The 12,573-nt window shown below is 40.2% G+C and overlaps 1 protein-coding gene across 4 annotated transcripts in view; it reads right to left on the reverse strand.

Annotated features, from left to right (window-relative positions):
- The window catches only part of BLOC1S5 (biogenesis of lysosomal organelles complex-1, subunit 5, muted), a 65,415-nt gene that overhangs the window by 40,131 nt on the left and 12,711 nt on the right, over nt 1–12,573 (reverse strand). Inside the window, exon 3 of one of the 4 annotated variants that reach the window (XM_011962658.1) lies at nt 4,740–4,842. The exons of the other annotated variants lie outside the window; for them this stretch is intronic. Within the exon in view, the coding sequence (XP_011818048.1) occupies nt 4,740–4,742 (3 nt within the window). The 5' untranslated portion in view covers nt 4,743–4,842. The remainder of the gene's footprint in view (nt 1–4,739; nt 4,843–12,573) is intronic. 4 annotated transcript variants of the gene reach the window in all.

A 12,573-nucleotide genomic window follows, 5' to 3' on the forward strand; every position in this document is an offset into this window, starting at 1 on the left:
AGGCGCCTGTAATCCTAGCTACTTGGGAGGCTGAGGCAGGAGAATCTCTTGAACCTGGGAGGCAGAGGTTGCAGTGAGCTGAGATCGTGACATTGCACTCCAGCCTGGGGGACGAGTAAGGCTTTGTCTCTAAAAAAAAAAAGCAAGAAAGAAAGGAAAATAAGAATGTGGAACAATTTATCTCTAAGTAGCAATGTCGCCATCGAAAAACACAGGCTTGTTTCTTTAAATTTTACTTGATTTTAGTAATTGCTCTTTAAATTTAAAGTTTGTTTTAAATTATGTAAAATATTTATATGGCTCCAAAACTACATCTGTAAAACAAAATACATTCAAAGAAGTCTAGCTTCTACTCCTACCCTTTGCACCCTATCTCCCCCACAGCTTTCCCTTTAGGTAATTATTAACAACTTATTCAACCACTGTTTTAAGTATACACACGCATATATAAATGCATACGTGTCAATGTGTATATAATTACGTATATATTTTTTTTTTTTGGAGATAAGGTTTCACTCTGTTGCCCAGCCTAGAGTAAAGTGGCGTGATCCTGGCTCATTGCAACCTCCGCTTCCTGGGCTCAAACGATCCTCCCACCTCCGAACCCAAGTAGCTGAAAGAACAGGTACAAGTGACTATGCCTGGCCAATTCTTGCATTTTCTGTAGAGACGGGGTTTCATCATGTTGCCCAGGGCTGGTCTCAAACTCCTGAGCTCAAGCGATCCATCCACCTCAGCCTCCCAAAGTGCTGGGATTACAGGTGCGAGCCACTGTGTCTGGCCGATGTATATACTTCTAAGCGTACACAAGCATACCTCACTTTACTATGGTTTGCAGATACTATGTTTTTTAAAAATTGAAGGTTTGTGGCAATCCTGTTTCAAGCAAGTCTACTGGTGCCATATTTCCATCAGCACGAGCTCACTTTGTTTCCCTGTGTCACATTTGTGTAATTCTCATAAAATTTCACAAGTTTTCATTATTATTACACCTGTTAGGGAGATCTGTGATCAGTGACATCATAGTTTTGGGGTGCCACAAACCACAATCACATAAGACCACGAACTTAATCTATAAAATCTATAAATGTTGCGTCTGTTCTCACTGCTCCACTGACCGGCCATTCCCCCATCTCTTTCCCTCTCCTTGGGCCTCTGTATTCCCCATGACACATTGAAATTAGACCAATCAATAATCCCACAATGGCCTCTTAAGTGTTCCAATAAATAGTCATACATTTCTGACTCTAATCCAAAGCTAGAAATGATTACACTTAGTGAAGAAGGCATGTTGAAAGCCAAGGCAGGATGAACGCGAGGCCTTTCGCACCAGATATTTAGCCAAGATGAGAAGGGAAAAGAAACATTTTTTTTTTTTTGAGACAGAGTCGCTCTCTGTCACCCAGGCTGGAGTGTAATGGCATGATCTCAGCTCACTGCAACCTCTGCCGCCCAGGTTCAAGCGATTCTCCCACCTCAGCCTCCCAAGTAGCTGGGACTACAGGCGAGCACCACCATGCCTGGCTAATTTTTTTGTATTTTTAGTAGAGACAGGGTTTTGCCATGTTGTCCAGGCTGGTCTTGAACTCCTGACCAGGTGATCCTCCTGCCTCGGCCTCCCGAAGTGCTGGGATTACAGGCATGAGCAACTGTGCCCAGTGGAAAAGAAAGATTATTGAAGGAAATTTAAAATGCTATTCCACTGGGAAGCCAAGACGGGCAGATCACGAGGTCAAGAGATCGAGACCGTCTTGGCCAACATGGTGAAACCCCGTCTCTCCCCAAGAGATCGAGACCGTCTTGGCCAACATGGTGAAACCCCGTCTCTCCCAAAATACAAAAATCAGTTGAGCGTGGTAGCGCACTCCTGTAGTCCCAGCTACTCAGGAGGCTGAGGAAAGGGAATCGCTTGAACCCGGGAGGTGGAGGCTGCAGTGAGCCGAGACTGCACCACTGAACTCCAGCCTGGTGACAGAGTGAGACTCCATCTCAAAAAAAAAAAGTTATTCCAGTGAACACACAAATAAGAAAGTGAAACAGACTTATTGCTAATAGGGAGAAAGTTTGAGTGGTCTGGATAGAAGACGAAACCAGCCACAACATTCTCTTAGCCAAAGCCTAATCCAGAGGAAGGCCCTAACTCTGTTCAATTCTATGAAGGTTGAGAGAGGTGAGGAAGCTGCAGAAGGTTTGAAACCAAGCCAGCAGAGGCTGGTTCATGAGATTTGAGGAAAGACACCATCTCCATAACATACAAGTGGAAGGTGAAGCAGCAAGTGCTAATGTAGACTGCAGGATCTAGATACGATCATTGGTGAAGGTGGCTACACTAAACAACCGACTTTTAATGTATATGAAACAGCCTCCTACTAGCAGAAAACGCCATCTAGGACTTTCATAGCTAGAGAGAAGTCAATGCCTGGCTTCAGAGCTTCAAAGGACAAGCTAACTCTCGTTAGGGGTTAATGCAGCTGGTGACTTGAAGTTGAAGCCAGTGCTCATGTACCATTCCAAAAATCCTAGGGTCCTAAAGAATTATGCTAAATCTACTTTGCCTGTGCTTTATAAAAGGAAGAACAAAGCCTGGATGACAGCACATCTGTTTACAGTATGGTTTACTGAAGCCCACTATTGAAACCTACTGCTCAGAAAAAAAGACTCCTCTCAAAATAGTACTGCTCAATGACAATACACCTGGTTACCCTGGAGGTCTGATGGAGACACACAAGAAGACAAGTGTTGTTTTCATGTCTGCTGATACAACATCCATTCTACAGCCCATGGATTAAGAAATCACTCTGACTTTCAAGACTTATTACTTAAGAAATAAATTTCTTAATAGCTGCCATAGACAGTGATTTCACTGATGGATCTGGGCAAAGTAAACTGAAGATCTTCTGGAAAGGATTCACCATTCTAGATGCCATTAAGAACATTAATGGTTCATGGGAAGAGGTCGAAGTATCAACATTAACAGGAGTTTGTAAGAAGTTGATTCCAACCATCATGGGTGATTTTGAGGAGTTCTAGGCTTCAGCTGAGGAAGCTGTTACAGATGGGGTGGAAAAAGCAAAACAATCAGAATAAGAAGTGGAGCCTGAAGGCCAGGCGTGGTGGCTCACGCCTGTAACCCCAGCCCTTTGGGAGGCTGAGGCTGGCAGATCACAAGGTCAGGAGACGAGATCATCCTGGCTAACACGGTGAAACCCCGTCTCTACTAAAAAAACACAAAAAAATTAGCCGGGCGTGGTGGCGGGCGCCTGTAGTCCCAGCTACTCAGGAGGCTGAGGCAGGAGAATGGTGTGAGCCCAGGAGGCGGAGTTTGCAGTGAGCCGAGATTGCGTCACTGCACTCCAGCCTGGGCAACACAGCGAGACTCCATCTCAAAAAAAAAAAAGAAGTGGAGCCTGAAGATGTGACTGAATTGCTGCATCGCATAATAAAACTTGAACAGATGAGGAGTTGCTTCTTATGGATAAGCAAAGAATGCAGTTTCTTGAGATGGAATCTACTCCTGGTGAAATCAGGCCAATTAATAACCCTACAATGGCCTCTACATGTTCAAGTAAAGAAGAGTCGTACAACTCTCACTTTAATCAAAAGCTAGAAATGATTACACTTAGAAAGACGTGTTGAAAATGCTGTGAACACTATTGAGATGACAACAAAAGTTTTAGAATATTATATAGACTTAGTTAATAAAGCAGCAGCAGGGTTTGAGAAGACTGAAATTTGGAAAAAACTTCGACTGTGGGTAAAACACTACCAAGCAGCATTTTATGCTACAGAGAAATCTTTGTAGAAGGAAGAGTCAATTGATGTGGGAACTTGATCGTTGTTTTATTTTAAGAAATTGCCACAGTCACCCCAACCTTCAGCAACCACCACCCTGATCAGTCAGCAGCCATTAAGGTCGAAACAAGATTCTCCACTAGCAAAAAGATTATGACTTGCTGAAAGCTCAGATTATTAGCAGCCTTAACAAGGAAGTATTTTTAAATTAAGGTATGTACATTGTATTTTAGACATAATGCTACTTTAAACTTAAAAGACTACAGTATAAACATACTTTTCTATTAATTGGTTACCCAAGTAATTTGTTTAACTTGCTTTATTACAATATTCACTTCATTGCAGAGGCCTGTAACCAAACCCACAATATTTCTGAAATATACCAATAATATTGTACATATTTTTAAATTGCCTTTCTTAAACAGAAACGTGATACAGACTTTTCTTATTTCATGAGTCAAATTCATACACAAATACATTATATATATATAAAATCTTTCTCTGTGATCTTTGTTTTCTCTTTTTGGTGCATCTTTTCGTTATTTAGAAAAGTTGGTGTTCTTGTTCTCATGGTTATGTCTATACTAACACAGATCAAGGATCCCTAACTCGAAAATCCAAAATCTGAAATGCTCCAAAATCCAAAACTTTTTGAATGCTAACATGATGCTCAAAGAAAATGCTTATTGGAACATTTTGGATTTTGGAATTTTTGATTAGGGACACCCAACCTATACTTTATATAACTTTGTATATAACACCTTCACCTTTTTGGTGACTGTTTATTGGTTCCCTACTTATTAGCAATATTAATATTAAGTGTTAATCTTCTCTTTTCCCAGTTTTTCCCTCCTTTTCGGGATCCAATTTGAAACAGCATCCTTTTACTTTCAGTTAATATTTACAAGGCAATCGGTAAGGAAATCCTGCTTTTCACAGACGCTCACCATTTCCTTCTATTTTCTGATAGTTACACTACATCTTCACTGTCAGAACACAGAGCCACTGGATATTACACTGTCTGCCTTTAACTATGGTTTAGTCTTAATTCTGAAAGTGAATATATATTGAACGCTTACCCACTGCTGTTAGGTAGAAGTCTCTCTAATCATTTTGGTTAGCTGAAATTCATTCTGTTGTGTAACAGATTCCTTAGGAAAGGCTCATTGGAACAATCATCCCAGAGTCCTTGTGTGACCTAATAGTGTGTGGTTCCTGTACCTGGGGGTCAATTTGGCTGGATATAAAACCCCTGGCTGTTATTCCGTTGTCTTCTGGCATGAGACAGATACATCTGTTAACAAATGCATTTTCTTGCCCTTATAAAGGACTTAGCCATTTTGTCTGGATGCCCAAAGGACTTTTTTCTATAAAGTCTAATAGATTTATTGTTAACTATCTTAGTGTTGTCTGTTCTGGGTTAATTTTCCCTGAATGTAGCGTGCCCTTCAATATAATTTTAGTAGTATTGTACTTCAAGAAAGTTTTTTTGACTCCTAGTTTTTATATTTATATTTTATATTTGCTCTATTACATTGCTTTGGTCTTCTTTTCTAGTGGCTCATTATCACACATATTTTAATTTTTCATTTCAATTTTCAACTTCACTTGAGGACTCTTCAGTTGTTTATTCACTCGTGTTCCTTTTAGTTTAGTTTTCATTTATGACATGTTTTTAAATTTCTTTTTCCTGAATTCTTTCACCTTACCTTTTATTTTTGTTAATTATTTTACCTGATCATTTCTGAGTTTTTCTTTTTATGAGGTATATTGTTCTTTCCTTGCTTCTACAATTTTCTTATGCTCCCAGAGCTCATCTTAAAATACTAGGTTTGGCTGGGTGGCTCACGCTTGTAATCCCAGCACTTTAGGAAGCCAAGGCGGGTGGATCACCTGAGGTCACGAGTTTGAGACCAGCCTGGCCAACATGGTAAAACCCTGTCTCTATTAAAAAATACAAAAATCAGCCAGGTGTGGTGGCGGGTGCCTGTAATCCCAGCTACTCGGGAGACTGAAGCAGAAGAATCACTGGAACCCAGAAGGTGGAGATTGTAGTGAGCCGAGATCGCACCACTGCATTCCAGCCTGGGAGACGAGTAAGACTGCCTCAAAAAGTACATAAAATAAAATACTAGGTTATAGTTTTATTTTTTGTGTGGTCAAATCTTTCTTATTTCCTTGAGGAATATTATTCTGTTCTTTATCCTCTAATAAATTGTGTGGGATTTGACTCTTGCTCAACTTTAAGTGAAATTAGTTTTCCACTATTTTTAGAAGGGAGGGGTGGTCACAACAGCCTTTTTAACTTCAGAGTTGTAGAACTCCCTTTTTTGTTTCACAAAGTATTCAGTTTCCTACAGCTTTTCTACAGTGTAAAACGTTATTGTGAAAGGGTGTTTTGGTTTGGGAGTTCCAAAGCCCCTGACTGCTTCGGCACCGTTGGGCTTTCCAACAGCCCGCTAGCACCTACTCCTAAGCTGGAGCCTGTGAAGTCCCCTTCCAGTTTCTGCTGCTGTTCTCCAAATGGCCCACTGCTACAGTTTGAATGTATCCCCCAAAACTATGTGCTGGAAATATAACACCCACTGCCACAGTGTTGGGAGGTGGGGTCTGGGCCTAATGACAGGTGATTAGTTCATGAGGGCTGTGCCCTCATGAATGGGTTAAGGTCCTTATCAAAAGAATGGGTTCCTTTATAAGTATACAAAGTTCAGACCCCTTCTCTTTCTCTCTTAACTTTTCTTACCTTCTGCCTCCCACCACAGGATGACATAGTCAGAAGGCACTCACCAGATGAAACCCCTTTGATAACTTCCCAGCCTCCAGAACTGTGAGCAAAATACATTTCTCCTCATTATAAATTACTCCGTTTCAGGTATTCTGTTATAGCATCACATGACAGACTAAAACACTCATCAGGCTTCCCAAATCTATCTGGTGGGAATTTTGAGGTTGTCTAGCACTCAATGCTCTCACAAGTCCCTCTGCATTCTTTCCACTCCCTCTGGCAGTTCTCATACCACAGAAGCCTTTTAGCTGTTGGTGACTTGGCCACTGGTATCATGGGTACCCTGTCGCCTGGTTTTATTACAGATGTAGATTGGTTTTGCTATGCTAATTGCTCTGTTTTTAGACATATTCAAAGAGAAAAAAAAAAAAAACACATAAAACTATGCCACCACCACTGCCACCTTCTCCAGATGGCACTGTAATACGGAAAAATCAAGAGAGTAGGGGAAACTACTTCATTGCTTATGGCAGACTAATTTACATGTACAAGAAAATGATCTCTCAATTCAAAGACAAACAAAACTAAGAACAGAGAAGGGAGCTATGCAGTTCCATTCACAGGACAGATTACTCTGGGGCCTATAAATGGGCTTTGGGCTTCCAGAGTACTCCTGAAATTGTAGTCAAATTGAAGACATATGTTCTCTATGCATTTTTCTGGGGGAAAAAACTCTTAAAGGAGTCTGTGACCTACCAGGAGAACCACTTATTTAAAGGGTTATTTATTGTAGCAGGCAAACTGGTACTTATACACAGTAAGTGAATTAGTAGCCATACCTGTCTAACAGCTCATTAATAATTAATTTAAAAGACAAAAAAGGCCCGGCGTGGTGGCTCACGCCTGTAATCCCAGTACTTTGGGAGGCCAAGGCAGTTGAAGCACCTGAGGTCAGGAGTTCAAGACCAGCCTGGCCAACATGGTGAAACCCTGTTCTCTACTAAAAAATATACAAAATTAGCTGGACGTAGTGGCATATGCCTGTAATTCCAGCTACTTGGGAGGCTGAGGCAGGAGAATTGCTTGAATCCGGGAGGCAGAGGTTACAGTGAGTTGAAATCGCACCATTGTACTCCAGCCCGGGCAACAAGAGTGAAACTCCATCTCAAAAAAAAAACCAAAAAAACCCATGACACTATTACACAAAAAAGACATTAGAAAGTCTCTTCCCTTAAACTCACCATCTGGTATGCGTTTGTTTTTAATGCTGATGTTTTTAACTGAGGGGTACTGTTCACACTTATCACACAAGGAAGAATATAAACTAACACTTGTTTATTTATATATGTATATTGTTTCTGCCGTGAAAATTCTCAGAACAAAGCTCAGCACTCATAAACCTTGGTTTCTGATGTAATCTGACAGCATTAGAGAGAAAATGAGAGACTGATATAATTTAAATTTTTCTTTCAGTCACAAGATTTTAAACCATACAGTGTATACATATACTTATCACGTGTTATGTGGAACAGACACTCTGACAAAATGATGTTTTAACCTGACAGTGTCTCTAGTAATCTAACTAAAAACAAGAAATCAGGAGGTCAAGTGAAATTCTCGTGCTGCCTTTGGAGGAATTTTCTCTTGATCAATTTAACCCACATTGGAATTAATTAAAACAATCCCTCTCAACTCCTATACTTACTGCACTGTTAAATACTTTTCTTTTTGCCTCAAATTTTAACCAACATTTCCTTTACTTTTTCTAACTCCTATTTTTCTTTCAGTCCAAATATCACCTGCTCTATGAAAATTTCCATGAGCTCTCTTAGAAGTTGTTTCTCGAGTTATTTCCTCTTCTGAGCTCTCAAGTCTTTTGTGCTTATTTTATTATAATAATTACACCATGACGATTCTTTGTTTATGTGCCTTTCTTCTCCCTAGATGGTAAACTTCATGGGGGTAGGAATTGTTTCCTATTTATTTTTTACATGTCTGGTATGACAGGTATCTCTGCCTCCATTCTCTTCTCTCTCATTACCAACACCTAAATTTCATTTGGAGTGGTAACATGCCTATAACAGAGACTGCTAGCTATTTCCTACCTGCCTTCCTTTTTGCTACATGAAATGCACATGTAATGGGTGGAGGTCCAAAAGCCACCTTGTAGGCTGAGCATGGTGGCTCATGCTTATAATCCCAGTACTTTTGGAGACTGGGGTAAGAGGATCAATTGAGCCCAGGAGTCTTACTATGTTGCATGGGCAACATAGTAAGATCCTGTCTCTACGAAAATTAAAAAAAAAAAAAAGAAAGAAAGAAAAGGCTGGCCATGGCATTGTAATCTGGAAGAATCATGAGAGAGCAGGGTAAACTATTTCATTCCTTATGGCAGACTAATTTACATGTACAAGAAAATGGTCTCTCAGTTCAAAGACAAACACAACCGAGAACAGAGAGGGGAGCTATGCAGCTCCATTCAGAGGATAGGTTACTGTGGTCCCAGCTACTTGGGAGGCTGAAGTAAGAAGACTGCTTGAACCCAGGAGGTTGAGGCTGCAGTAAGCCATGACCCTGCCACTGCACTCCAGGCTGGGTTAGAGTGTGACCCTGTCTTAAAACAAAACAAAACAAAAATGCCAACTTGTAAGCATAAGGACAAAGGCAACATCCCAGGGGGATAGAAAGTAAAACTGGAAGAAAAAGCTTGACATCATAGGGCCACCATTCCAGCCCTATGCTAACTCTAAACTCTGCATATTGTGATAGAAAATTAAGCACTTGTTAAATCCACTATTTTTCACATTATCTGTCACTATCAACTAAACACATTCCGTACTGATATACATAGGTATTCAGTAACTATTCCATAAAGCATTGCATGAATAAAGTTTGCTAAAAACTAAACAATGAACTTATACAGGATTATATACTCTATAAGCATGTCTAAATACTTACTGACTACCATGAGTCTCTGCTCTTTTCTACATGAGAAAGGCCATAACAGTTCCTCTAAGGCTAGAAAGACAGTGGCACAGAGGACAATGCCTTTACCCACTGATACTATGACATGAATACTCACTGGAAGGATTCCACCTGAAAGGTGAGATCCTTATGAATCTCTGTCCATAATGTCCATTGGAATCAAGGGGAAAAGAGTTTGTATAAAGCTAGGAGAAAGACAGTCAACTGTCCCTAAATACTAATGAAAACAAAAAAAAGAGCTTAAAATTGTACTTCAATAATTTCAGTAATGCTGCCACCATGTGGCACTTACTCCCTTCTTTTACAAATAAAATTTTATAAAGAAAAAGCTAATTGTTGTCATATACCTTAAGTTTTTTAAACATATAAACTTTAGCTTTAAGTGCTAGCCAGTTTTTCTTAAACAATATTCAAATGGTACAGAAAAGACGAAACTTCCAGGAGGTACCAGCAGCTCTACTTCGCCACTCTTCTCTATCTAACCATGCCACTTTGGGCAAAGACCACATTTATTAATTATCTGATATCATTGTTTCAGCCAAGATAGAAAAGAAGTACAAATAATGCAGATGTATATTCAAACCTAAAGCCTCTGAAACACGTTGAGCTTTTTCCTTCTAATCTGAGAAGAGAGAATAACAGACAGAAAAGGCATTTGAGCCTGAGGTTCTGTGCTACACTAAATCCTCAGGAAGACCAATGGGGGAGGGAAGACCAATTGCTCTTGTGTTGGTTACTGTGTGAAGAGACTGGATCAAGCACTTTTCAAGAAAAGCAACTCAAACTTAGCTGATAAAATGTTCTTGAGCCCTTCAGAGATCAGTCTTCAATAATAAAGACCATTCTTCAAAGCACTGTAAGAATGAAGGGTGGGACTATGTCTGTCTTATTCACCGGTAAATCATTACTTCCTGATATTATGCCTCACATAAAATAAGTGCTCGATACATTTTGTTTGATTTTATATAATCAGCTGTTACTATAAGCTGTTTTGACCTGTTAAATGTGTAGTAATTTATTACATAGACTTAGAAAATGAATACAGTGCTATATAGAGAAGTAAATTAGGGTGACATGATAGACTATACTGGTGACTGCCTTGGACTAAAGGGCTGGAGGTGATATTTAACCTGCGATCTAAACCAAAAATAACAAGCCCTGCGAAGAATGAGAAGTAGCAGCATCTTAGGAAGATAGAATTGCTGATGCTTAACAATAGTGATGTGTTAAAGAAAAAGAAAGGAAGAATTGTGGCTGAAACACAAGGAGTGAAGAGTTGTATACAATAAAGTCTGAAAGACAAGGAGAGGTCAGAGATCATTTGGATTTTTTTTTTTTTTTTTTTTTGAGACGGAGTCTTGCTCTGTCGCCCAGGCTGGAGTGCAGTGGCCGGATCTCAGCTCACTGCAAGCTCCGCCTGCCGGGTTCACACCATTCTCCTGCCTCAGCCTCCCACGTAGCTGGGACTACAGGCGTCCGCCACCTCGCCCGGCTAGTTTTTTTTTGCATTTTAGTAGAGACGGGGTTTCACCGTGTTAGCCAGGATGGTCTCGATCTCCTGACCTCGTGATCTGCCCGTCTCGGCCTCCCAAAGTGCTGGGATTCCAGGCTTGAGCCACTGCGCCCGGCCTCATCTAGGATTTTTAAGAACAGCCAAGGAGCTGGAGTGCACTGTCCATGTAAAGAAAAGCCATAGTAAGAGAAGGCTAAGCAAGGGTGTGGTACAACCAGATCTGCAGACCATTTGGCTACCGTGGGAGAAAGGCTATTTCACAGATATAAAACCGAAATCAAGAAGACCAGGTTGCGGCATACTGCAGGTGGCCAGGTGAGGGCTGCTGGTGAGCTGGGTTGGGATGGGGGTAGTGGCAAAAAGGGTAAGTAGAAAGATTTAAGATATGTTTTAGAGGCAGATTTGCTGATAATGTGGTTGCTGAAGTGAAGTAAAAAGAAGAAAATGTAACTCCCACATTTAAGAACTAAATCCACACTCTATAAATGTGAAACTCAATACAATTTTAAGAACATATTTATACAACACACCGTAAAAATCTTATAGCAAGTTTGTATAGAAATTTCCACTTTCTTCTTTTTTTTTTTTTTTTTTTTGAGACAAGAGTCTCGCTCCATTGCCAGGGCTGGGGTACAATGGCGCATTCTCGGCTCACTGCAACCTCCACCTCCTGGGTTCAAGAGATTCTCCTGCCTCAGCTTCCTGAGTAGCTGGGACTACAGGCAACATGCCACCATGCCCGGCTAATTTTTGTATTTTTTTTTTAGTAAAGATGGAGTTTCGCCACATTGGCCAGGCTGGTCTCAAACTCCTGACCTCAAGTGATCTGCCCACCTCAGCCTCCCCAAGTGCTGAGATAACTTGAGCCACCTCGCCTGGCCTCCACTTTCTTCTTACTAAGGAATTGGTAATCTTCTTTAGGCAGCACGGTAAAGGAATAGTCTCTGGATAATTTTCTGTGTCTCCCACATTATTCTTATTCGTAATAAAAATAATAAATAATGATGACAAATAAATAAATATCAAAAAGATAAAAAAGACTTCTTTTTTTTAATAATGATGATGTGGTATAATCAGATTGTGGGAACTTACTGCTTAATGAACAATGAACCAATTATGCACATTAATTAACATATTAACTAAACCAATTATACACGTTAATTAACATACATGTTACTTAACATGTATAATTAACTTGGTTATGTACCTGGTTAATTCCTAGGTACCAGACAATATTCTAAAATGCACATATCCTGTAAAGTATTACACAGTTTTTGAGTCACAGCATCTTTTGCACCCAGAAATGGTTATCTAATGTAACAGCTCTGGCCCTCTACCTTGAGTGCTCTGTACCAGCTGGGTTTACTAAGAGGTTCTCTCCTTTTGGCATGGTTGCAGATCCTGATTGGTCAGTCTCATTTGCAAAAAACTGAAACTTACACAGAATCACACAATTGTTTGTGTAACACCATTTACCATCCCAACGGTAGTTTGATAAGTTACCGCTTAAAGCACAATAAACCAATTATACATGTACAAAACTACAGTCATATGA

This window comes from Colobus angolensis, unplaced genomic scaffold (assembly GCF_000951035.1).
Source record: "Colobus angolensis palliatus isolate OR3802 unplaced genomic scaffold, Cang.pa_1.0 Scaffold6, whole genome shotgun sequence".
Classification (NCBI taxonomy): domain Eukaryota; kingdom Metazoa; phylum Chordata; class Mammalia; order Primates; family Cercopithecidae; genus Colobus; species Colobus angolensis.